Below are 25,749 nucleotides of genomic sequence, written 5' to 3' on the forward strand. Positions count from 1 at the left end.
TTTTGTATTTTTGGTCTTTTCCCTCTGCAAACAAATTTAATTTATTCGTGCAACTTTTTCATGCCGAATTTACGAGCGAGTGCAGGAGCCGGTGCAGCAGAAGCGAAGCTCAGCTCGGAGCTGGGCTCGGTTTGCTGCGGATGATTGTGTCCTTGCACATCCTGCAATCCCAGAAAACACCACATCTCACTCCCAGCTCCCAGTTCCCCGATCCCAGATCCCATTTGTCCCTGTCCCCTGCCCTGCCACGTCCTGCCCATCTGAACCGTGTAAGCGTCATAGCCACGTCAATTTATTTATTTCTGGATATCAGTTTTTAGTTTGCCGTACGTTTTTCCACAGAATATATCCACAGTGGTCGTCTTTTGGGTGGCAATGGGTGCCAACAGAGGGTTAAGGCTGCAAAAAAAAAAAAAAATTACATATGCAGTAGAACAGGTTAACTCAGCACGAAGTCAAAAATGCCCTGCTGAGGGATTATAGGATAAAATAATAACTGAACTACAATAAAAGTATTTTTTTGTAACTTTATTTTTATTTAGAGAAATAAAAGATGTTGAGTTTGCAATTTAAATGCAGTGTTTTTTCTTTTAAAATATGCAACTGAACAATTTAACGTTGCACTTCTCAAAGAAAACTAAATAAAACATTGTTTTATTAAAAAAAAAATATTCAAAATAAGTCAATAAATAATGTATTTAAATTTATGTTATGTTTACTTTCATGTTTTTTTTTAAATAAGTGTTTTTGCAAGGAAATTGTTATAGAAATTGGAATTCTTATTAGTTAAATATTAATTAGAAATCATATTTTATATTAATTTAAAGTGAAAGAAGAACCCAAAAAACTTTTCTCATTTCTCATGAATATATGCCATCATCTAGTGGATATTTCCTGTCGGGTAAAAAAAAAGCAGGGAAAAGAAATCACTTGATGCGTTGAAATGGCGCTGCTAGACCAGGGGAGTTGCAGGAGGGCAGTACAGAGTTGGGTCTCGTTGCGCTCGGCGCGTTAAAATTTCGTTATTATGTTGACAGCATTTTTGCTATTTTTACTTGAAAGCTTAACCAAGCACACACAGCCCGGCTCGCACACACACACACACACTCGCGTGATGGGGTCCCTCGGTGTGTTATTTCGGTGCTTCCCCAAGCTTGTTTTTTGGTTGGCTGACTGGCCGTGGCCACTCCCCTCTTCCCTCCACTCCTCTGGCCATTTCCTGATCCGTCGTCGCTTGTCAGTGATATATGTAAAATATATATATACATATGTACTATATGTGTGTGTTCCGTGGCTGGGGCAACTCTGGCTGCCACCAACTGAGCTATTTTGTGGCAATAAGCATGAAATTTAAATGAGTGCTGTCCCAGGCTCCCTCAACCGCCCACAATTTCCCGCTTTCCTGCTTTTCCAGCTTTCCCCAACCCAGCCACCCAACCCCCAATTCCCAGCCCTCACCCGCGCGTTCACTTAATCCCCCTTGGAGCGGTCTTCATTTGAGTACCATTGGGTTATTATTTCATCTCTCCGCATCTCGGTTCTCCTTCTCTTTTTTTTTCGTGCCCTCTACACGCACCGCTTGCAATTAGTGAGCTCGTGTGGCGGGGCAGGGCCATGGCCCCGAAATGCCCCCCAACTATGCCACCCACTTGGACAGAGACAGATAGCTGGGCCATGTGATAGATTATATTATGAACCCGCGATATTCACATGAGTGCCATGGAACTATATGTGGCATTCAATAAACGAACCAAAAGAGCAAGCTAAATATATTTCATTTTCAATTAAATAAGTACAAGTGCCAGCAGATGCTTTACAGTCAAGCATCCTTAGTCAGCGTGGCTGATAGAGAAATCGATACTCTATCAGAATTTGCTGATATTTTTCCATTTTAAGCTATGATTTTTAGTAGTTATTGCCTTGAGGTATATTCATATATAGTATATATTTATCAATGACATCAAGAATAAGCACAAGGCCAAGGGTTCTCATAAAAAAAGTGTTAAAATACAACCCCCACAAAATAAATATCTCCTTTGTTTCTAAAATTCTTATTTGCATTTTAATACCCCATTGTTATTTCATTTATTTTTCTTATGCAATCTAGGTTTAAGCTTCAATTACCAGGCAACAGAATATTGAATATCCTAATTCCACGTTTCAACAATTGAAAATGTAATCTAATAAAGTGCAATGTTTAGTTGAAGCAAAAATAATGTTCACAGGGAAAACAAAAGCGCATTTAAGCATAAACAAAAAACATTTACAAAATGTTCGGTTGTATAACATGGGGGAGCTGCTGGGTTTCTTTTTTTGTATCAATGCCCAAAGGCTGACCGAAATCCAGCTGCAACTTTCATTAGAGCCGAAGAAAGATATTTTGTGCTGCTCCGGTTTCCTTATTTTTGTATTTCTCATTTCTGTGTGCACTCTGTGTGTGGTTGTGCAAGAACCTGAGGGGGAAAAGCTAAACAAAAACAGCATTCCGTTATAGACGAGGGCTACGTGTGTATTTGTATATTTATTTTATTTATTTATTTATAACATTTAGAGCAAAACGTTAGTTAACCGCCTTCGGTTTGAAGGGGGGCGAAGGACCTGCGAATCCTGACAGCTGTGTCCGTCTATCATTCCCTCTCCCTGCGTGTGTGTTTGTGTGTGTGGGTGGGTCACGGCGAGTGCAAGCCAAATGCGCTTAGGGTTGTTGTCTTGACTACACCCCCAACCACCCACAGGATCACCACCCACCCACTGGACAGGGGGAATATGCGTTGAGAATGCGCTTACACAAATTTCTGGTATTATGTTGCATACTTTTTGGGGTAATTTATGATTTCCAAGCACATGCCCCGAGGGGTGGCAGAGGAAAGCCACCCCATCCGACAGCAAAAAGCAATACAAATGATGTTTAGTGACGTGCAAGTTTTTGTTTGTGCGAGCTGGAAAGGAAATAGAACCACATTCGATTGTCTAGAGAGGACGAAATGGGATAACAGGATAAGATAAATAGAGACAAAAAGTTGAGGGACCATGGCCCAAGGGTTGGAGAGGGTCTGAACCCAAGCTCAGCGAACGGATTTCAGGGACTTTGCCCTCGGCTTCTTTGCTTTTTCCAGTAAGCCTAGATGCATTGAACTTTTAAGCCGAAGGTCCGAGAGTTCGAGTTCGAGCCCGAGTTCGATGTCGATGTCGATGTCGAGTCTGCGGCCAAGTAAAATCCTTTTCGGTTTCCATTTCAATCAAAGCTGAAATCGTTGAATTGCGTGGGCAGTTCCTGGCTCTCCCCTCTTCGCCCAGTTCCCTTCTAAGAGGGGCCGGGCCAGTTCGAGGGGCTTCTCGTCATTAGCTTTGAACTTGGCACTGCAGGAGCGGCAACGCAAAGCAAAGATCAGAACAATTAATGCGACTTCTTGTGGCTTCCTCTCTAGTAGGACCTCTGCTCGTGCACACAGAAAAAAACGAGTACAAGTAGAGTGTCGTTTACATAAATTTATAAGCCCTAGAACACTGAAAACCAATTGTTGGTGGGTATGATTTATATTTTTCAATCGTAATAAATTCTCATAAATTCACATAAATTGTTCTCTTAAATATAAACTTATTTTTAGTCATTTTCATATTACTTTTAGCAATTGAAATTTTAAATCTAGAAATTCTAAAAAATTTGTTTCAGCTTAGGCATAGCAGATGTGGGGTTCGTGTTGGTCTTGGTTCTGTAATAGGGTCGGTCAGGGGTTGCCTGGGTTGGGTTGGGCTCGGGGTTGGCTTGAGAGAAGTTCATTAAAAAATCTCATCAAAAAGCAAATGCCACTTGCTGCCGCTCGCTTGCTCGCTTCCTTTTCCCTCTGCTGCTCGCCTTGGTCTTTGCATATTTATGATGACTGACAAATCAAAAATGCAAATAAATTTCAATTCTAACTTGCAGACGACGCACACACACACACACACACACACTCGGGAGGAGTGGGGGCGGTACACACGCACAACATGACAGTTACAATTACTGTTGGAAAATGGGGACATCAGGCAGGAGTCGGAAAATGCCACAAATCATGTCGAGACCGAGATGGAGAGCGAGAACGAGAACGAGAGCGAGCGATGCAGACGTCGGTCCTATGCATATTTATGAAAAGTGCAGTCGAGTCCTGTCAAGTCTTTGGGGATGGGTTGATGCTGCTGCATTTTTATTAAATAATCATTTTGTTGTAATAAATTTCAATTTGATTTTATGCCAACCAAGTGACAACTTAATTTGCAAAAAGTACACTCATAAAAATAATTTTCTATATATAAGAAAAATCGCCATACAAAAAAAACGCCCTTAAACTAAGAAAATTTTTCTGGAATTAAGAAAAGGTTTTCATCAATTTAAGGCAGGCACCGTAAAACCAAGAAAAGCCGCCATAAATACACTTTTTTAGGGTTAATTTACATATTTTCCTCAAATTTAGGGCAAAATTTTCGGATTTGCTTCGTTCATTTTCTTTCTTTAATTACGGGCGAATTTTCTTAAATTACGGGAGAATTTTCTTTGTTTTGCTGGTCAACTTTTCGTAAAACTATGGCGGATTCTTTTGGCAAATTCCGCACGCGTGCGCATACAATTCCCAACTGGTTCAAACGTCTCTGGCATGAGGTGACGGTGGCCGGCCAACACTTAGTAAGAGCAAGTCTCTTTTGCAACACCAAAAGTGTTAGCATTTTAGCCGCCTTTGTTAATGTACAATAATAATATTGTTTTTGTTATAATACAACAACAAAAAATATTATTAATATTTATTAACAATATTTTATACAACAAATAATAAATTTGCTTATTTACAAACACAGCAGCAGCAACAACAAACAATTGAAACTTACCTTATATTTTTCTACATTCAAGAAAAATCTTTCTAAATTAAAGAAAAATTCACCTTCAATTTGAGGAAAATTTTTTCCCATATTTAGGACAAATCTCCTTATAAACAAGAAAATGTTTCTTCATTTAAGAAAAATCGCCGTAGATTTAGGAAGGATTCTTTTCTCAAATTTAGGGCCAATTTTCTCAAATCTAGAGCGACTCGCCTTTGGAACCTTTTCTATGGCGAATTTCTAAATACAAGGGCGAAAAGAGGCTTTTTAAGGGCGATTTTAGGCAAAAAATTTTATGAGTGTACCAGGACCCCCAGGCCCGCCCCGCACTTAAAGTGCTGCATATTTCTGCAGAGACCTTTAAATATTTAGGCTGCAAAGTGAATTAGTTTCGCTTTACAAACTGGACACAGCAAAGAACGGGAGGAAATGCAAAACTAGCTTAGAGGCGATGTGGGAGTAGTATTACATAGCAAACCGAATAAAATCGTAATTAAGTTTGCATGCCAAATGACTCGAGTGGCTGGAAAAATGCAAACACAAAAAGCACGAAAATGGTCGAAATTCCTGTCCTGGTTAAATATTGATGCACAAACATTTTTACGGCTGCTAAAAATAGGCAGGAAGGCATTCCCAACCAGATCCAGATGCGGGACTTGCTAAATGTATTTTGCCACAGCTAAAAGTTTTGCTTTAAATCGATTCCTGGCCAAGAAGCCAGCGGGTAAGGGTAAGGATGGGGGAAAAGCCAGCAGGCCAAGAACGGGGGTTGCGAATTGGCCGAGTCAGTGCCAATAACGATGGCGCTGGAATCGTTCTTAGGCATTTGCATCCACATGCCAGGAGGATTCTAGTCTCTGGATTCCGTGAAAAATAAGCCAGGAGGCGGCGGCGACGTCCTGCCAACTGGACTCTGATTGAAATGTTCGGACATGTCCTTTAGGCATTACAGGTGCACTGGATGCAGGAACGTGGTGTTAGGTGTCCGGAAAATTTTTTGTTTTCTGCTTGTTTGCCTTTGCCAAAACTAGAGGCCCAACAACGCCTGACATCCTGTGGCCGTGACAGTCACACCTGTCAATAGTTAGAGCCCTCTGTACTCGTTTTTTGTTTTTATTTGCCTCAAGAACAAGGGTTTTTTTTTTTTGGTGTTGATCAAAAAAAGGGGGAACGTATTGCACCTAATTTGGGTCTGTTGACAGTGACGAGTGCTGGGGGATAGAGTCAGTCGAATGGATCACAATGGAACTGATGCTTCGCCAAAAATCCTTTCAGCAGGATAATAGTATTTTTTAAAGGAGTTCCCTATTTTTGTTAGGACAAATGAGAAAGCCTAATTGACAAGTGAATACAGGTGGGTTCAAAGGTTGAACTCCATCAAAAGGCTGTGATAAATGGAATAACAAAGCTAAAATTTAGCTTAGCCTTAAACAATATCAGCATGATACAAACTCAAGAGTTTCACATTTCTAATAAATCTTAAAACCACATTTTGTAATACAACAAAATACAGAAATAAATAAATAAGATAAGAATACATTTACACACGTACTTCAAGACGCACAACAATATTGTATTTCACAAGATTTAAATCAAAGAACGGATTGCATTTTAGTTAAATTTTCCAAGCCTTTTATTATTCCATTCGAGCCATCGAAATCGCAAATCAAAATTCAGAAACGTTGTGCAATCAGCAAAGAGTTTCAATTAAGATCCCAGCCACTTGCCAGCTTAGATAAAATCAACAAGAGAAATTCCGGGGAACCGAGAAAGGATGTCACACCAGAAACCTGTTGGAATCGAAGGGGCGGGCGAGGCAAGGAGAGGCCGGGGCAGGCTACTCACACACACGCACTCTTCGAATTTGCAATCGATTTCCAGCACATTTTGGCATTTTAGGCAAACAAACGCCCCGAACAGAGCACAGAGCACAGCAGGAGATACACTCATTTGGCTTGTGTATCTTGCAGATACGCTTACATCAAAGCTGCCATCGGATGGGAACGGGACGAGATGCGAAGCTCTTTATGCCGCATTCGATCGCATTAAACAAAGTAAACACAATTATTTTTATGTGCGAAATGTGGCAAATGGCAAATGGCAGCCGGCAATGGCAATTTTTTAACTGCTGCGGCAACACGTGTCGCATTTTTTCACTTCCCTTTTTTTTCGGTCAGCCATTCGGCCTTCCGCCGCAAAGTATGCTACGCAAAAATGTCCTCTTATCACACACACACACACCAACAAAATAAAAACAAAAAAAAAGACACCAATAACACCAACCAACACCAGCGGGTTTTTGTATTCGTTTGTCTGTTTGTTTTGGTGTTGAATATTTTTCATTTTCCTTGTTTTTTGCGCCTCGTCTCCTTCTGTTAACGAGATGCGCAACACAACCGAAAAATATATAAATAAAAAATAAAATAAATCAGTGAGGGACCCGAAAAATGCTAAGGAGCGTGTCGGGGTATTGGGGCGTCGAGGCAGGGCGTGCCAAGGGCTGTGGACTGTTAAAAATTATGCAAATGATTGAGCAAATTATGTCAGAGCGGCGTTTATATACGCGTACGCACCTATATCTGTATCTGTATATTTGCCGCTGACCTTTGAGCCGCTTTCTCTCTTGTTTTTTCGCTTCATGTCCATGGCAGCAAATGCCGTCAATTGAAAAGTTGGTAAACAAAAAAGCAAACAGCAGAAAAACAAAATGAAAAACGAAACAAAAATTATTTGAAGAAAACATTTCGGAAAAATATTTTCCTTCTTCTGGCACCGCCATTAATTTATTTGTGAATGAAATTATGTATGAAAATGGTGTCGGCGGGGGGTGTGGCTGCTCTTGTTGCTGGGGCAGGTAGATGGGGGCCACCTACCCGTTCTAAGGTCCCGCTAATTGGGGAACAACACAGGGGTGAAAAGTGGCCCTGAGTGGCCTTTAATTAATGAACCTTTAGAGCCGGTGTGTGGGACAGTTTAAATATTTAAGCACTTGCCGAGGGCATATATTGATCACTAAAAGTCAGTTGTTTGAAGTTTTACCCGATAAATATTTCAGCATTCGTTCGGAATTATTATTATCCGAAAGTTCAGGGCAAAAAGTGCAACTATTACCGTGTGGGTTTTGGTTAATTAAGCTGTCATAACCACCATTAGCAGAACGTAAGCCAGCATTAATTCGCAATATACGCATGAGTATGTATATTTCAGAATTAAAACTTATTACAAAAATCGCAGAAAACTAATTGAAAATTGCAGGCGTAACAATGTTTGTTTTTTTATCTAGTTTTGGATTCTACGCTGCGCCATCAGCTTACAATGTAATTTCCATAATTCCCCTTTAATCCGAAAATTACGAGAGAATAAATATTAAAAGCTGGAAAACTAAAAAACTAAAGCCGGGAAAAAAAGAGAGTGCAATGCGTGTTCTGCATATTTCAATTTGTGTAATGCTCTATGCAACTTTTGTTGCAAATTAATTTGCCACGAAAGTTGACTCCTGAAATATGGCCAAGTCAGGGGCAGAGCTAGGGGCAAAGCAACGGCGCAGCAGCAAAACTCACGTGTAACTCTATGGTAACAACAGTGTTACCAATTAGAGATTTTTATTAAAACTAAATATTTGAAAAAATTAATACAACAATAATTAAATTTATATGAAATATTTTGAGGGGTCCTTTTAATATTATAACATTTTATTAGTAAAAACAGAAGTAAAAGTTTCTTTCGAGCTCATTAAAATATCTAAAAAATATATAGTTTTGTTACTTAATTTATAATTTTTTAAATATATATATATTTCATTGTTCCTTTAAAAAATCTTGTAGCTTTTCTAGGAAGAAGCTAATTTGCCACCGCTAGAGAAAAATTATAACTCCACTTGAACCGCATCTCCGTCTGCGGCTGCCTTTAGAACCGCACTGTGGAGTAACTCGAAAGCTAGCACCTCTCACTTGTAATAACCGCAACTTAGTTAACTAAACATGCTGACAGCGGGCTGGAGGCGTGGCACCGCCTCGTTTGTTGTGCTTTTCCAACCGTTTGCCTCCCCATTTCCCGCTTTTGCCAGTATCCCGAAATGTGCGCTGAAGGAAATTGCAAACAAAATTGCAACTTCCTGTCAGCGACAAAAACTTTTGCTTGTGGCGCCAATGTTGCCACTTCCGTTTAGACACACACACACACAAACCCACACACACACTGGCACATTTGTATCTGTGCTGGGAAGTCCTAAGTGCAGTCGCCGGTTATTCATATGCAAACGCTTGCCATATTTGGCAATCAAAATATTTCACTAAATTGCTCCGACGACGACCCTCGATGCAACAAAACTAAAATATTAAATAACATTTTTTGGAACCCACAACAATTTTTTGGGCAAAACGTGACCAAGTCCAAGAAGGACTTCCAGCTATGCAAATAAAAGAGAGAGAGAAAAATGTATATACAAATCCTTCTTCATTCCTTCGCAGCTGGAAGTGTAAAATTAAATAAGAAATATAAGCAAACTGACCGCAGGGCCAAAAATCCGGCATTGCTCCACCCGAAAAATGATGCTCAGGTTTTTTTTTTCCTCGAACAGTTTACGACTTTTTTATTTGCCTGCAACATTCTCTGGTTTTTTTTTATGTTTTGTTGCCCTGCCGTTTTGCCGGCTTTTGCCAAAGTTGGCCCCTAAAGTCTGCCATGTTTTGTTGACTGTTTGATTGAGCCAAGCAGATAGCCCTCCTTTAGGCCGAGTTTGCCACTTCAAACTTCTGCGGTGCTGCCTCTTAGAAACAAACAAGACAACTGCCACGACAGAAATTAAGAATAATTGCATAAAAAATAATATAACAGTTTACTTTTGGGCGAGTTGTTATTTTTGCATTTGTTTTTTACGTTATATTCCAAACATTTTAGTTAAGAAATTCAAAGAATAATTTAGTTTTAAAAAACGTTTTGGAGAATGTTAAGGGGTGTAAACTTTGTCACTGCATTTATTTATTTAAAAACCTTAAATAAGCCTAGGAACACTGTTGAGAAATACGTAAACTGTTGTATACATTCCTCCAATCATTTGAAGTGTCAAATTGCTCATTAATTCATTGAATAATAATAGCTACCTACAAAGGTAGTTATTTAAAGTTCTCCTGGAATGAATGAAATTCAACATTCAATGCCCTGAATAGCCAAATAAGTGGCCTTGAACCAAAGTTCCTAGTCCATCAACACATTTTTTAGATTCAACTGAATATCTAAAGAAGTCTAAAGAGGAATTTGACGTCCAAAAAGAACTTAAGAGCTTACTAAAATCTATTTTTAGTTACAGTTTGAGGTGTACTAGAGTGTATTTTAGGGCTTTTTCGACCGGCAAGGTGTCATGGGTTTTATAAATAATTTTTAATAAACGAAAGCCGGCAAGGATGTGACACACAAAAAGCCTGACACCTTCGACCAGACACGTGCGACTCCTACAATATTTATCAATGACGAAAGCGGTGGCAATAAAAAAAAAAAGCCAAACAAAACTCGAAGGAACCGAAAAAACCTCGCATTAAATTTTTGTTGTTATTAAATATTTAATAATGTGAGTGCAAAGAGGCGGAGGCTCGGCACCCTCAAGGATTCTGTGCGTCAGTGTGTGTGCGTGTATTAATGGCCAAATTATGATGAAACACACACTTGACATGGGAATACGGAGCATGGAACACCCTGTGCTTGTCCCCAAGAAATTTCCCATCGTCAGACATGCGTCGAAATTCTCTTCCTTCGTTTCCTGTGTATATAACGCCAAACCGCTGACTTGCGAGAGCCGCAGGAGAGAGCATTTGCGGAGAATTCAGCAAAAACCAGTTCTCCCTCGAAGAGAGCCACCGGGTAAATGTGGCCAGCAACATGGGACAGAAATGTTGCCAAGCCCAAATCAAAGCCAGAAGTAGGAAGCAAACAAAAAAAGGCAGCAAAAAAGAACTCCAGAGAAAATAATGATTTCAGCTGCTGCTCCTTGGGGGCCAAAGTCGGGCGATTGCTTTGTTGCCACCGGAGCCGCCAGAGGAGAGCGAGATTCGGAGTTAGGGAAATACAAATCTTTGATTAATTGTTTGCCATCTAACATGACATACCATTTACAATGGCCACGTGCTCTTTAAATATTTATATGGATATTTCAAATGCGAATCCAAACTGATTCCCTGCCCGGTCTCCTTGGGCGAAACTGTGCAGGCAGGCATAAATCATTTACTCAAACAATCTGAGCTCCCAAAAAAAAGAAGTAGAGGAAGAAGAGGAACCAAAATGCCCCGATACAGTTAATCTTCTTTCATTTTTTTCGGGGGGAAAACATAATAAACAATCGGGCAGAAAATTAAGCGAATAAAATATTACAATAAAATGGATTTCACTTGGTTATTTTCAAGATAAATGGTTGGAAGGTATTGAGACTTTAATTTAGTTAAAGAGTTTAGAATCTTTCTTGAAGTTATATTTAAAATTTTAAAAATTCATTCGTTATAAATTCGTTTTTCTAAAATATTTGTTAATATTTGTAACAGGCATATAAATTAAACCAAAAAATAATATCAATGTATTAATTTATTGTAAAGCCTCTTCCGATAATTTAAATTAAATATTAACTCAATTTTCCGTAAAAGATCATAATTTTTAATAATTTAAAACCTAAAATAGCTAATTAAATATGATTGTTTGCACTCTCATTAAAATATATATAGTTAAAACAGCATTGTAGGTTTTACAGCACATTATTTGTTTTGTTTTTTATGCTTATTTTATTGTTATAAATTATTTGTTTTCCTGTATGCTATTTTTCAACACCACCCTGCGTTGATAGTTGCCTGCCCTGAAATCCTTTCGTTTTCATTTCTGCGTTGCTATTGTTCATTTTTGACAGCAGCTTTTGCATCTGTTTTCATTTTGGCTTTCCACTTTCCCTACCACTTTCCTTTCCCTTTTCCCGCCCTTGCCTGCTGACTGTTTCTATCAATCTCCCAAACCCGCCGCCGCTTGGTATTCCCGTCGCTTTGATGGGAATAAACATTAAATTTGATTTGGTCACGTTTCCAAGCTTTGTTCCACTTATGGCTCATTCTGATACGGCTTCCGAGCGATCCATGCAATCTCAGTCCTCTCTCTCCTCCTGTCTCTCTCTGTCATATCTCTTTTCTCTCTCGGCTGATGATAATGGACGCATGGCCATCATAAAATAATTGACGCCCCTAATGGACAGGCCTGTGGATGTGGATTTGTGTATGTCAGCGGCAGCGGAAGTGAGCCTCTACCGATTCACCCCCCAGGAAGCTTACCTGAATGCGATACGGGATGCCCAGTTAAGGGCTTACCGTTGCATTGATTTGTAATCCGAAAAGGCTTAAAAATATAAAATATAAAATAGCATGGCGTAACTCACTTGCAAGCACTTACCAAGAACACTGAATCCGCAAGCCCCAACACCACAGAATGATTCAAGTCAAGGCAGCTGGTAGGGAACAAGTTAAAAAAATATATATATCGAAAACCAGTTAAGGGGCTCTTTGGCCAACTGGATGCATTCCTGCATATAAATTACCATCCAGTGTAGTTCCAACGAGGGCAAGGCGATCCCCCTAAACGAGTCAGGCCGAGGATCCGTCAGATCGGAAGATTAAGGATGCTGCATTGACAGCTGCAGCCGAGGACAAAAGAATTTATAAGCAGTTCCAGGTTATCTTTGCGAGATGCCGATTGAGACAATGTCCCGAGGCGGGTTTTGACTTAATAGCCAAAACCGCAGAGAGATCGCTGCTCCGTTCCGTCGGAAATTGTCAAAGGGAAGAGCTGTCTGGCAGCTTTCTGCTCAGTTTTGATGACATTTTCCAAGCCAAGTTTGACAAAGGAAAGCGCAGAAAGGGGCGAGGAAACATCAACATCAGAGGCAGAGGCAGAGGCTGTGACTGAGGCAGCGGCAAGTTTTCCCTGATGTTGCTGCTACTCACTATTTTTCAATTTCCGTTTTGTGCATATGAAAACAGAATTGAATTTTAATTCCAGCATTGCAATTGACACATGACAAGGATGCCGGCTCGCAAGCCTGTACCCAGGCCATTCAAATTGAAATGCATGAAAGCAAAATAAACTATGTGGCACAAGAATACAAATTGATCAAAAACAAAATGAGGATAGGAGTAGGAAGATAGGAACATCATCATAAAAAGTGCTGTTTCCCAGCCACTCGCAACAAACACGAAAAAAGGATGGAACAAGGACCTCGTCCCCAGAGTGGCCAGGACTCTCATCAGTTCGGGAAATGCCTCACATATGTACTAAATATGTATCTATCCTCTGCCATGTTCTATATGCCGATGGATGGATGGAGAGACAGACAGGCCTGGGAGAGATGAAAATCTGCAAATCAAATTACAAAAATCATAGCGCACAATTTTCACACGGCAAGTGCTCGGGGGAATTGTCACCCATCCCCCCCATCAGCATTACTGTCTCCATTCCCCCAAAAGCAAAGCGAAACGAACGAAACGAAACCAATCCCAGTCCCAGTGCCAGGGCCAGTCCCCAGACCAAAAGCAAAAGCAAAAGCCAGTCCAACCGGCCGGCAAATAGTCAGACGCCAAATGATGTAATGAAATCAAACAGAAACGGAAGCAGGAGCAGAAACAGTAGACCAAAGCAGTTTGGATAGATAGTTTCTAGTGGCTAAAGTGGGGATTTACACATGTACCATATATAGAACAGTCTTACTTCGGATTGATTAGACCTTTGCTTTATAAATTATTACTATAATTATTTCTATAAATATTTCTATACTTTTCAGTTAAGTTCTGATGGTTGCGTCAGCTTATGTCCCTTTCTCTCTAAAATTCCAAATAAAGAATGAATGTGATGTGATGATTTTTAAGCCCAGATCAAAAATTCTATACAAAAAAATATATATATAGAAACTATCGAAAAACCATTCATTGGCAAACCCAACTGTAGCTACATTTGCTGGCCATGTTTGATGAACGACTAACTAGTCCGGCCCTCCGGTCCAGTCCACTCCCGGCCTTGATGCTATCCTCCTCGTCGTGGCCTCGTCGCCTCCCTGTCCCGCTTCCATTCTGTCGGTCACCAGGGAACTCAACTCAACTCGGCCAATCTGCAAAAATTTGAATTTGAAATTTTTATTTATTTACTCGCCGCCAGAGAGAGAGGGTAGAAAGTGTGAAATTTGAACGGTGAGGCTGCAAAAAAGGATTCGGATGGTGGTGATAATCCAAAAAAAAACAGTAGGAAAAAACCATATAGTCTGCTTAAACAAATGAAGAGCGGCATTTGAAATTGTTAAAAGTGTGCGACCAAATCGAATGTGCATTTCTATATTTGCCTGCGAGGCTCTTTCCCTCTCCCACCCCAATCTGGGGGAAATATTCAAAATATATATGGGGAATCAATGGGGTCAAATCGAATTGAGTTGGTAAATATTTGAAATAAATGCTCGTTCCGAGGATGTATGTATGGGTATGCGTTATAATTGTTGTTTGATTAGGTTTTGCTATAGTTAAAAAAAAAACAAATGGGAAAAATGGAAGCGAGTGCGAACTTAATTCCCCAAATCCCCACAAAGAAAATTTCTGTTCACAAATCTAGAAAAGTATTGAAAAAATAATAAGAGGGCTTAAAACAATTTACATTGCAATGGTAATATTTGTAATTCATGAAATCCATTTATTTGGAAAGGGTTTTCAGAATGCATTAGCTGGGTATTAGGGGTACATCGAGGCAGCCTTTGCATATATAAGGTTTAATTATTTTTAAAGCTTTTGAAGGATTTTAGTATACAGTAATAAACTAATGACAGATTTCTTTATTTAAATTCAATTTAAAATAGAAAAATCAATCATAGTTTGATGGGAAATTCATCAAATATTTAAAAGTTGTTAAGATGTAAAAATATATCCAATATTTTTAAGCCCCAAAATCCTTTTTATTTGCTTCATCTGTTACCTTTATCTTGCAACCCTTGGGAACAGCAACTCGAACCTGCTCTTGTAAACAGGCACTTTTATTGATAAGTAATATTAATATTATTTTCCATCCCAATGCACCTGCCTCTGGCTTCTCTCTCTGTCTTTCTCAACGCTGTGACGTCATGCCGGGTAACTTGCGCTAATTAAAATTCCCATTTAATTGGCATTGGCCGCTTGTTTGTCTTCGACTCGATTGCAGCAGCGGCAGAAGCAGCAGGAGTCACGGGGATATTTAATTTTATTTATTTTTTTTTTTTGTTTTTGCTCTTCGCTTGCCGCCAACTGCGGCCGGGATGTTTATTCAATTAAAATACGCATGAGGCGATGCGAGGATTGCCGCCAGTTGGACGGATGACAGAGTTGGGGCCATATAGGAATGGAGGCGGCAACCTGACAGGCAGGCTCATTGATGCCGCACCAAAATCAATTTCATTGCAGGCCAGTCAACGCCTTTCGACCACTAACGAACATATCTACATACAGTCTATGTTGCACATAAAGAAATAAAGCAAAAAACATATTTAAAACTATATGGGATATATTAAAAAGGAAATTATTTAAAATTATAACTTTCTTTGTTTAAATTTAATAAATTTCACATAAAAGCCATGACTTAGGCCATACTTAAAAGTATGCGAAGGCAAATATTCATTGAGGTGGCTTAGTTGGACATGAGATTTAAGATACTTCAAGATATGACAATTACAATTTTCAACAAATTTGTCTAATGCTTATTTTTATCTTACTAAATATGTTATTTATTATATTTCAATCAAAAACCCTATGCAAATATTCAGTCTTCAAGTTTAGAACTTAGTTTAATGCCCAGAAAATACTTTAAATAAAGTTGTCTTAGCTTTTTATTTAACCAAAATCAATCTCAGCTTTCAGATTAAATAAAAATACAATTATTTCGAGTGGAGTGTGCATGTGTGCGTATAAATGCCATCGACGCCAACACGTTGACAGTATATTAACTGACCGAGCACGAAATATTCTTGACAGCCCACACACGCAACCAGCAACCGAGGGGGCGGAGCTTGGTGGGGAGCTGAGCGGAGATTTCTGGGCTACGGGATGGCCCATTAAATGGGCACATTAATTAGTCGCCATTGGATTGCAGTGGACAATGTCGGGCGATTTTCCCTGGGGTAATTGCCAAGCGGATCAGAGAAGACAACGCAGTCGGCGACAATGGCAGCGGCGACAGGAAAACTTTTTCCGCTCCTCAACAAGGCCACCCAACGAAACAGCATTTTTCAATTGCATCACCAAACACAGTGGTAAATGGCTAAAGACAACAGTTGTTAAGAGAATGAAGTAGTTGTCGTGAATAAAGATCCATTTTTCACTTTAAAAATTGATTAAAAAATGTTTAAAAAATATGTATTTATATTCTCAGTATAATATAACTCAGCCAGACATTTTTCAAAAATATAAGTATATAACATTTAATGACTAAAAATATTTCAAGCCATATTTAAAACAGTTCCTTAAGGTTTTTCCCTACTTAACCCTACTATCTAACACATTTCAAAGTTAATTAGTAGGAGTTATTAAGGATATAGTAATATTACCCCCACTTTCTAATCCACTTCTCATTATTATTAATTAAATCCCCCAATAAAACCCAAACACCCACACATTAGCAAGTAAAATCCCAGCTTGATTAGAAGTTTCCACCGCTACAATCGCCCCACATAATGCGCACTGAGGAAACATGTCAAACACACACGGCTGGCGGGCAAACTTTAAACTCAACACGAATAGTTAATTTTAGAGCAAACATTTAATGTGATCACCAGGTGTTCTCGCATCCAAATCGATTTTCCCGCCTGGTTTGTTCACCTTGTCTTCGACTTAGCGTCTGGCATGGAACACGCGCCGCTCGCTTCGATGATTTTGATGCGAAACACAAATCGCATTTAATTTACTGGAAATCAAACGGAGAAGACGACGGATGAAATTTCCATAAAAAGCATAAAAGTAAATGAGAAATAGAAATGGCAAATGGTTGGGGGGCACAAATTTACGGGTCACACCTGTTGTCCCACAAAAAAAACAAACCCCAGAACAAGCTGCAATTGAAAAATAAACCAACCAAAAATAAAAAACAAGAACAAAAAAGGTGAGTGGGTGGGAAGTCAGCAAACAGGTGCTAATCGAAATATAATGTTTCTGGCGGCGGTCGCACATAAAAAGTGATACGCCAATAAAATTTAATAATTTAAAAATGAAACAACAGCCAAGTCGAAGGTGTAGGACAAGGGATTCCGAGGGGCGGGGGGCAGGTGTCGAAATATAATAAAAAATTCATGAGCGGAAAGAAGCTCAAACAAAAACAAACCAAACAAAGGAACAACGTCGGAAACAAAAAACGTGCAAATAATGAATGACGGACAAGGAAGGGACACTGCGTGTCCCGGGGGATGGGGGTGCAATCGAGGGGGAGGGGCGGAACCTCCCGAGGGGTATAAAATGCGGTGGGGGCGGTGCTCGGTGCTCGGTGCTGTGAGCGATGACAGCGAAATGACATAAAAATGAAGCGTTTAGCCTACTTAAAGGCGCATAACAAACCAATTTCCGCAACGCCTTAAAGCCATCAAGTATGCAATGATATGGCGCACTCAAAGAAATTAAGCACCCCTAAATTTAGCACCAAAATGTACCCTAAAATGTCTTCCTTCTAATACTGAAAATATAAAAGGAACATGCCTTAATTAGGATTGAACCTTGGGTAGTGGTATACTCACACTGAGATTTTTTAAGCTTAACCTAGCTCCACGGAAATTAAAATTCTACATATTTAAATTCAAAAGATTTTCAGAATATTTGTTAATTTCTATTTCCATGAATATTACTACCAATGAAAATAGTCCTACTTTGCTCTTTTTTTCACTGTGAGTGGGTTAGGGGCGGCAGTTTGGGGGCTGCAGATTGACAAAAGGCATAGGTACGGGTAAAAGTAAGAGATAGGGGCTGTAACTGGGCTTATTGATTTGCTTGGCTGGTCATATAAAGCACTTAAGCCAAACAGCAAATAGTGTCGCAATGATAATTACAATGCCAACACCGAGAGTCAGCAGGTGAGTCAAGCAATATTGTAATATCCCCGATGCACACACACACTCACCCATCATCCGTCCGCTGGCTGGCTGGCTGGCTGGCTCTGGCTTGTCCATGTCTCATTGTATTTACACATTTTGTGTTTACCTTTGCATGACCAGTCCGTCACTTTGACAATCATAATGAGGCAACAACAAGGGAGCCAAGGCAGCCGGGTAGCAGGTAAGGCAAATACCAAAATGGCTGACAGCAGCAAAGCTGACTGCAGGACACTGACACCCTGACCCAGTTAGAGATGGCCCGCAAGTGGAAGCGAAGGTTCTACCTAGATATTGTGTTCCTTTTTGAGCCAAATATAAATGCAAGCAATCAAATGGGTTCCTCGTTAGCAGTATGTTCAGAGTATAAAGTCGACAAATAAAATGAAATTTTGTCAATAAGTTTGTTTAAAGGGAAATATTTCTGGTAATATGTGTGCCAGAGGAATTTCTCTCCATTTCTGAGGATATTCCGATTCACAATTATTCCTATTTTCCTTAAAATAAAATCTAGTTTATTTTAATTAATAAATTCTTGATCTAATTACCACATTTTTGACCAATCACGCGTGCCTCACGCAGCCTTAGATCGCTCTTCTTTTGCTTCGAATAACGAAAACATTGCCGCTTGTTGGCCGGGCCAAAATGTCCTGTGTGTGCGACCCTCTACGGGATCCTGTCGAGCGTTATAACGATGATGGCTAACATGTTGCCTCACATTGTGTTGCCTCATATTGCCGCTGTGTGGTTGTTGTCCTTAGCTATGGCTGTGGCTGTTGGTATTTGTTGTGCAGTTGACCAAAGCAAAGCAAGTAAAGCTGGCAAGCAAATCTATGTTCCTTGTTGACTTTTGCTTTTATTTAATTTTGTGGCAAGGTGACTATAAATACACATTTACTAGCGAGCGAGCGGGCGCTTGTGCGAGTGTCTATGTGGGAGCAAATAAACTTTAATTGTTGCAACCACAGCGTGTCCTGGCACCTGTGTGCGTCCCTGCCCCTTTGCAGATGTAATGCTTAAGTTAATGCGCTGTTATCCTTTAACTGCTTGGGCGATTCACACACACACACACACCCATACAGACACATTTACAGTGGCAGAGACATAGACTCGCTCACACACCCGACTGCAGTCATACATATTCATGTTAATGTCAGCGCATAAATCTTGCAAAGTCTTCTAACACCTGTCAGCCATTTTACAAGGTGTTTCCACTTAATACATCGACACACACGCACACACACACACACACACAGACATGTGGAGTCGTACCGAGCACAGGAAGGATGTGCCAAGAGCGCCAGTGTGTGTGTCCTGTAAGCTGTGCTGGTCTGGTCCGTCCTTTTGCCTTTGTACGCCATGTGTCAATGTGTCGCTCATGTGTCCAGCTCTGCGTGTGATATTGACAGTTGCACGGGAGCGCCTTTGAATTGCTTCGGCGGACACAAAGAAGCAGCAGCAGCAGCAGCAAAGGAAGACCTAAACGCCATTGAAGGTCCAGAGCTGGAGCCTGGAGAAATCAGTGGAGCGACAAGAAGATAGCTTGAAAAACACATTTCAATTTCATCCACAAAAATCATGTTTTGAATCTATTGTACAATAAATACGGTTTTCGGGGTTAAACGAGTATTTGCCAGGAGTAAGTAAATAGCGTAACGCGAGGAAGTATGCTATACGTTTTATGGGAAAATATCCTCGAACTTAATTAAACAATCGTCAAAACAATATCTAATTAATACAGAAATCCCATAAATATTTGCTACAATAAATTCAGAGCCCAAAACTTACTTTTTCTACAGTGTAAATTCCTCATTTATCCTATCTCTAGCACGTGGCATTCCAAAATCAGCCAAAGGAGATGGAAATCGTCACCAGGTTTCCAGAAATTGTGGTAAGCAAATGTGAAAGAATCTTGGATTCGGATTGTGGATAAGCTGATGGGGTTAAGGGTGGCTGAGAAGCAGGCGGAAATCGAGAGAAATGAAGCAACAGGAGCGGGCAGGTGGTGGCAGGACACTGACGTTGACATTGATTGAACGTTTTGTCCACAACAAGACACAACAAAGTACATACACACACATATACTGCCACGCTAAGTGAGAGGTGGCACCTGGGTGAGGGAATGAGTTGGGGTGGGTGAAAGGGATATTGTAAGGGAATAGGAAATAAAAGGTTAAAATGGCTTGTTGTTAGTCACACGGTGTTGATTGTTCTACTCTAGCCAATCATCGGGGTATCATTGAAGCCTTATAGGATGATCAGTGATATTAATTGGGGAGGAAACTTCAGGGGAAAATGTTGCAAAGATATCGTTAAATATTTACCCAAATATAATAAAGAACGTATTAATTATCTTATAAATAAAATCAAAATGGTTTAATCAAATTGACCCATAATTATACCTTTATAAATTGCCATGAATACTTTTGAGATTATGCCAGGATTTGTATCAGCTTTTAATAATTTCATTTGAAGAATTTTTTTATTATTTTTCTCATATTTCATTTTCCCATTGAAACGATAAGAACCTGCATGAAATAATTGTCGTTTTAATTACTCTACGATAAACCACTCAGTAATTCATTCTTAAAACTATATTCAATCATTTTTAAATTGTTATTCCACTTAAAATGAAATTTAATTATTCTGGAATCTATTTAGTGAATTTATAATATCTGACTGAACTTACAAGATTAATATAGAAACCTTAAGTTGCCAACTTCATAATGGATTAGAAAGGTTTAACAATGAATTGATTTCCATTTAATTTTCCATTCAATACCAAACAAGCTACTAACATCGATGATCTGCACTTGCTTTCTGCCCAAGCAGACTCCAGATTCCTTACAGTGCTTCTTAAATGCCATCATAATCCTAAAGTAGTCCGGCTTACTCCAAACAATATCCTGGCTAGTGGCAGCCACTCTTTAAGCTCTCCCCGCTTTCCCTCTCATAAATAGTGCATACAAATTTCGACTTTCCGGCTGCAGAATAATCCCCGATTTACCCATTGTTTTCGGGGGGTCAGAGGTGGCGTTGGTTTATTTTAATTGCCTGGGCTCCTTAATTGTTGAAATATTTAAATTAGTTTGTTGAGAGCTGTCCTCTGCTCGTTGATTTTGAGTGAGCGCAGGTGGGCAGGACCCGCCTTCTTTGAGGGCTTAACTTGCCGACTTACTGTTGCCGGATGTGTGTGCCTGTCCTGTGCCTGTGTGTGTGTTCTGGCCATCCATTAAATTACATTGAACCGCACCCAGGACTTTAACACACACAGAGAGACACACACAGGTAAGCATTGAGGACACTTTGTAGCGAAGGCAAAAAGGACGTAGCTTCAAGTTTTTGTATTTAAGACGAAATAAATTGGATTAGAAACCGCAAAAATCCAATTGTCTATTGTGGTGCCACTGCCGAGAAGCGAAAGCTAAGGAGAAATCGAGAAAAGGGCGAAGAGAAATGGAGAAAGTCGCAGAAAGCCGGAGAAAGTCGAATAGCGGTAACGGAAGGAAGGATGCTTAGCGGATTTTTCGGGGAGGGAGCCCCCTCTGAAAAGCAACAGCTCAAAGCGAGGGCCCAAATCAAAGCCAAAATACAAATTCGCTCGGTTCACATTCGGGGAATGGTCTTAAAATATTTAGCAAGAAATTCTGCGACTGTTTTGTGTGTCGCTTTCCCTTGCTCTCTTGTCTCCTCTACGTGTGTTTGACTCGCTTTTTCTTTTAATACAGGGTAGTCTGTGGAATTCCAGCTTGGTTTGAACATTTGTATGTACACAATTAATTTTAGTATGAATAATTAAGATCTTAGCTGAATAATTATTACAAAAATATTAATAAAAACTTTACAAAGCAAAATAAATTTCCCAAGTCTTAGCTTTTTTCCTATATTATTCTCCTTTTATTTTTCTCCTGATACATATATTTTAAAGTAACGAAATAAGAGATCATCCCCCAGTCGATATATTGATTTCCGCCCTTTCGGCCTGCTTTTTTCCTGCCTCTCTGCCTCTGTATCTGTGTGTGTGTGTGCTTGTTGTATGTTTGTATGCAAATCAAAGACTAATTGGATTTTTAAGCTCAAACTGTCAATGCTTGGGCCGAACTCAACTTTACATGGAACAGGGAACATGGAACCGTCGCTCGTCCGTCGTCTGCGCTCCACTTGTTTGTATTTGTGCACCTGACTAGAAAGATATTCGGGGTGGCTACAGGTACAGGTGCAGGTAGGGATTGGAGTAAGCAAAAACCGTTGACAAAGGTAAACGTAACGTTCGACGAGGCGAATGTTTGTGTATATACAACGGATTTATGTTTTTAGGTAAACGATTTAAGCTGCCAAAGCAAACAATTCCTCATGCAGCTGGAAAGCGTCCATTGAACCGGTGGCTGGGTGGTTAGGTGGTTCGGTGGCACTGGGCTGTGTCTGCCCTCTGGGCGAACGATAGTCGGAAAATGCCAGACTAATTTGATTCTATTTAAATCTCATTGCGGACATCAAGCGAGCTGGCTTAAACGCCCATTGATGCCTGATTTTCCCAGTGGCTGGGCCCAGGCCCGCTGTTCCCATGCTGCCCACTGGTGGCATTGCGGTTCCAGGACCCGCATGATGCGCACTCATCACGTAACAGTTTTTCCACCCCCGCCCATTCGAACGAGTGCCTTGAGTATCTTTTCTATTTGCGTGAACGCAGCTGCCAGTGGTCTCGAAAAACCCCAATGAGGCCCCCGAGCAGCCGTAGCAGAACAATGTCCTTGCCAAGGCGGCGAACAAACGCATGGGCACATGGAGCAGGACACCAGAGTGGATGCTAGTTCCGACATGGACACGGGGCAGATATAACAAACACTTGAGCAGCGCCGGAGAACAGAGGAGCTCCCTCTCTCTCTTTGCCGCTGGCCGTCTTCTTATTTCTATTACATCGAGTGTGATCCTTACTGTAAGGCAGTGGTGTCCTGGGGATCCCTATAGAGGTTTAATTTTTATTGTACTATATTTAAATATATTATTTAATGTTGCTACTATTATTTGGTAAACATTTTGCAGGTTATATTTCGAGAATTTCCACTACTATTGGCTATTAAATTACGACAAACTCTGAGTCCCCGTAGGGTACTATCATCAGTAACTCTGGCCGACACCTGAGTGTCCCTTTTTTTTTTTTTGTGTTGCCATCTGGTGTGGTGTAGTAGTGCCTATTGCCGTTCCGAAAAATCGTCAAGTGTGTGACAGTGACACACTTGGTAGGCAGCACACACACTCTGCTCTGCTGCAACAAAAACAGGACCAACAGCGGCTACAGTAACAGCCACTACTGTGTGCGCCCCCTCTCAGTTGGCTATTTTCGGCTCTGGGGCCAAAGTCAAAGCCGCACAAGGACATGTGTGACACTTCTACACGAGATGGGGTCGCAAAACCATGGGAAGTCCATTTTATGGATCTCGAATGGTGGGAGGTGGGCTGGATTACAGGACGTGGGGAATGGGGATGACGGAGCAATGCAGACGTAAATAATACAATAGACACCTAGAGTCCCCACAGCTTTAACGTTTTACGAGGCATTCATCATTCCGCCCCGGCACATAGAGTATATATATATATATATATATATATATAGGGGGAGTCTATTAATTACACATGTTGCGTCGAAAACTTGAAATCACTTGCCATTTATTTTTATGATTTTCGCCTAGGCTCAACTCGAATCGCATTTGTTTTGGCCAGATTTCTTTTTGGGCAAACAATATTTTTCAATGTCCATCCAATAGCAATATAAATGGGATTATTTCGACAAGAAGTTACCCTTGGATTTTGGGTTTTTGTAAAAGAAAAATAATGGAAAATGCTTGAAATATATTTATTTTTACTGAGAAGTTAATATATCTTATAATATGGGATTATATTTGAAGCAGGAATGTGTGTGTAATACTTTAAAATGTATCTTAAACTGTATATAAAATAATACATTTAATGATGATATTATTTAAATTGTATATATTCAAATTAAAACTCTTTTATTCTTACTCTTAAGACAATTAAACAAATCCTCAAAACTGAAGGGTACATACAAAAAAAAAAACCTTTGCCTTGGACCTTGGCTGGTGTTGCTTTTCGGATGGATAAAAATAAAACTCCAAGGCTCTGATATCGATGCCGGGAGTAAGAGGAAGCCGTCTAATAAGTTGGGCGCCAGTTGGCGCTGAAATATGACGTGGACTCGGGCCTAAAGTGCCACATGTTGGCCCAAAACTTTGCCGGCAACTGTCGTCTGTCAAAGTCTCGGCTCTATTTTTTTTTTCTGTCCGCCTCGATCACGTGCCGACGGCGTCAGTTGGTGGGCCTCCTCCAGATGAGACAGGATCTGGCCAGGCCGGCTAATTGTGTGAAATTTCATTCATCGCCGTGCTGGTTTCCCCTGAAACGCAAGCCGCAAAATTAAGTTTTAGTAACCGAGCGAATTCTTAACGCTCGACTGGGCCCCACACCGCAACGCCAGAGCAGAAATGTTTTGGTCTCTGTCGATTTTGGCAGGAAATTAAATTCGATGTATCGCCCAAGGTGGGGAAGAAATGGAAACGCAAGAGCAGGACTGGAACAGAGGCTTGGGATCCAGCTCTCTGGGCTTTTGTTTTTTATTTGCGCTTCTTGGCAGCGGAGAAGAGCCTTTTGCCAACTGAAAATTCATGCGGCTTCAGTTTATGTATGTACCCTTTTCAAGGAGTTTGTAGAAATTAAGCAGCAGCTCAATATAGTGAAAAATAAATAAATCAAAAAACATACTCTAGACAAAATAGATACTAAATGTTAAATAATATTAAAAATCAATTTAATCAATATTAAAAACCCTAAAAAGATTTTCTTCGCTTTCAAGTCAAGTCCCTTCAAAGAGCATCAACTGGTTTGCTTTCTGCTAAGCTCGAACCTTCTTGGTTTTGGCCCTTTTTGTTTCTGTTTGATTCCCTTGGTATCATCTTCGCTTACTGGTTTATTTTCTGCTGGCCAGTAAATAAACCGGAGATGACTTTGCGGTTTTCATTGGGAGCTCCACTGGCTGGGTCGGGCTCAGGTTCAGGATGAGAAATGAAGACTAACTTTATACAATTTTCGGATGTGATCGCAGGTTTTTATAATATAATATTAAATAAATTTAAGCCAACTTCTTCATAAATATGAAATAAACAAATTTCTTGAAAGTTGTATAATACTAAAAGCTTAGTAAGATATATTTTCATTTAATTATACCAATTTTACGCCTTTTATAGACTTTTCTATCCTACAATCCTACATGGACTGCAATTCCAAAAACCCATCACACTCCTTTCTAGAGCAAGAGGTACTGCCCAGAAAGAGAAAATATATGTACACTTGGGTAAGGTAGGCTTTGCGAGTGGTATACCACGTTATCGCCCACACTCCACTAAATTGCAGGCAATGTCAGTTGCTGAAAATCTCTGCCAAGTGGATCACATGAACGAGGAATGCCGGCGAACGCCCACTGCCACGATGTTGATGACGACGAAGAGTGGGCACCAACTAGAAAATCGGGGAGAGGCCCGGAAAGACACACAGATCGGGAACACCCACATAATTATGAGCCTGATGCTCTGGCATTGCTCCAGGAGAAGAAAGCATGGCCAAAGCTGTCGTCTTGACATGGCTTATAGGACTCATAAATCTTCATGCAGATTTCAATGAAGCTCGTGAAAATATTTGTTTGATGTTGAAGCGATTGAAGTTGATTTACTAAAGATACAAAAAAATAATTAAAGATATAATTTATATCTACCCTGTGAACATGTCAT

The 25,749-nt window shown here is 40.1% G+C and overlaps 1 protein-coding gene across 1 annotated transcript in view; it reads right to left on the minus strand.

Annotated features, from left to right (window-relative positions):
* Positions 1–271: 271 nt before the first annotated feature.
* LOC108076854 (uncharacterized) overlaps positions 272–25,749 on the minus strand; it is a 100,192-nt gene continuing 74,714 nt past the window's right edge. Inside the window, exon 2 of the mRNA XM_070283206.1 lies at positions 272–399. Coding sequence (XP_070139307.1) covers positions 297–399 — 103 coding nt within the window. The 3' untranslated portion in view covers positions 272–296. The remainder of the gene's footprint in view (positions 400–25,749) is intronic.

This window comes from Drosophila kikkawai, chromosome 2L (genome assembly GCF_030179895.1).
Source record: "Drosophila kikkawai strain 14028-0561.14 chromosome 2L, DkikHiC1v2, whole genome shotgun sequence".
NCBI classification, from domain to species: domain Eukaryota; kingdom Metazoa; phylum Arthropoda; class Insecta; order Diptera; family Drosophilidae; genus Drosophila; species Drosophila kikkawai.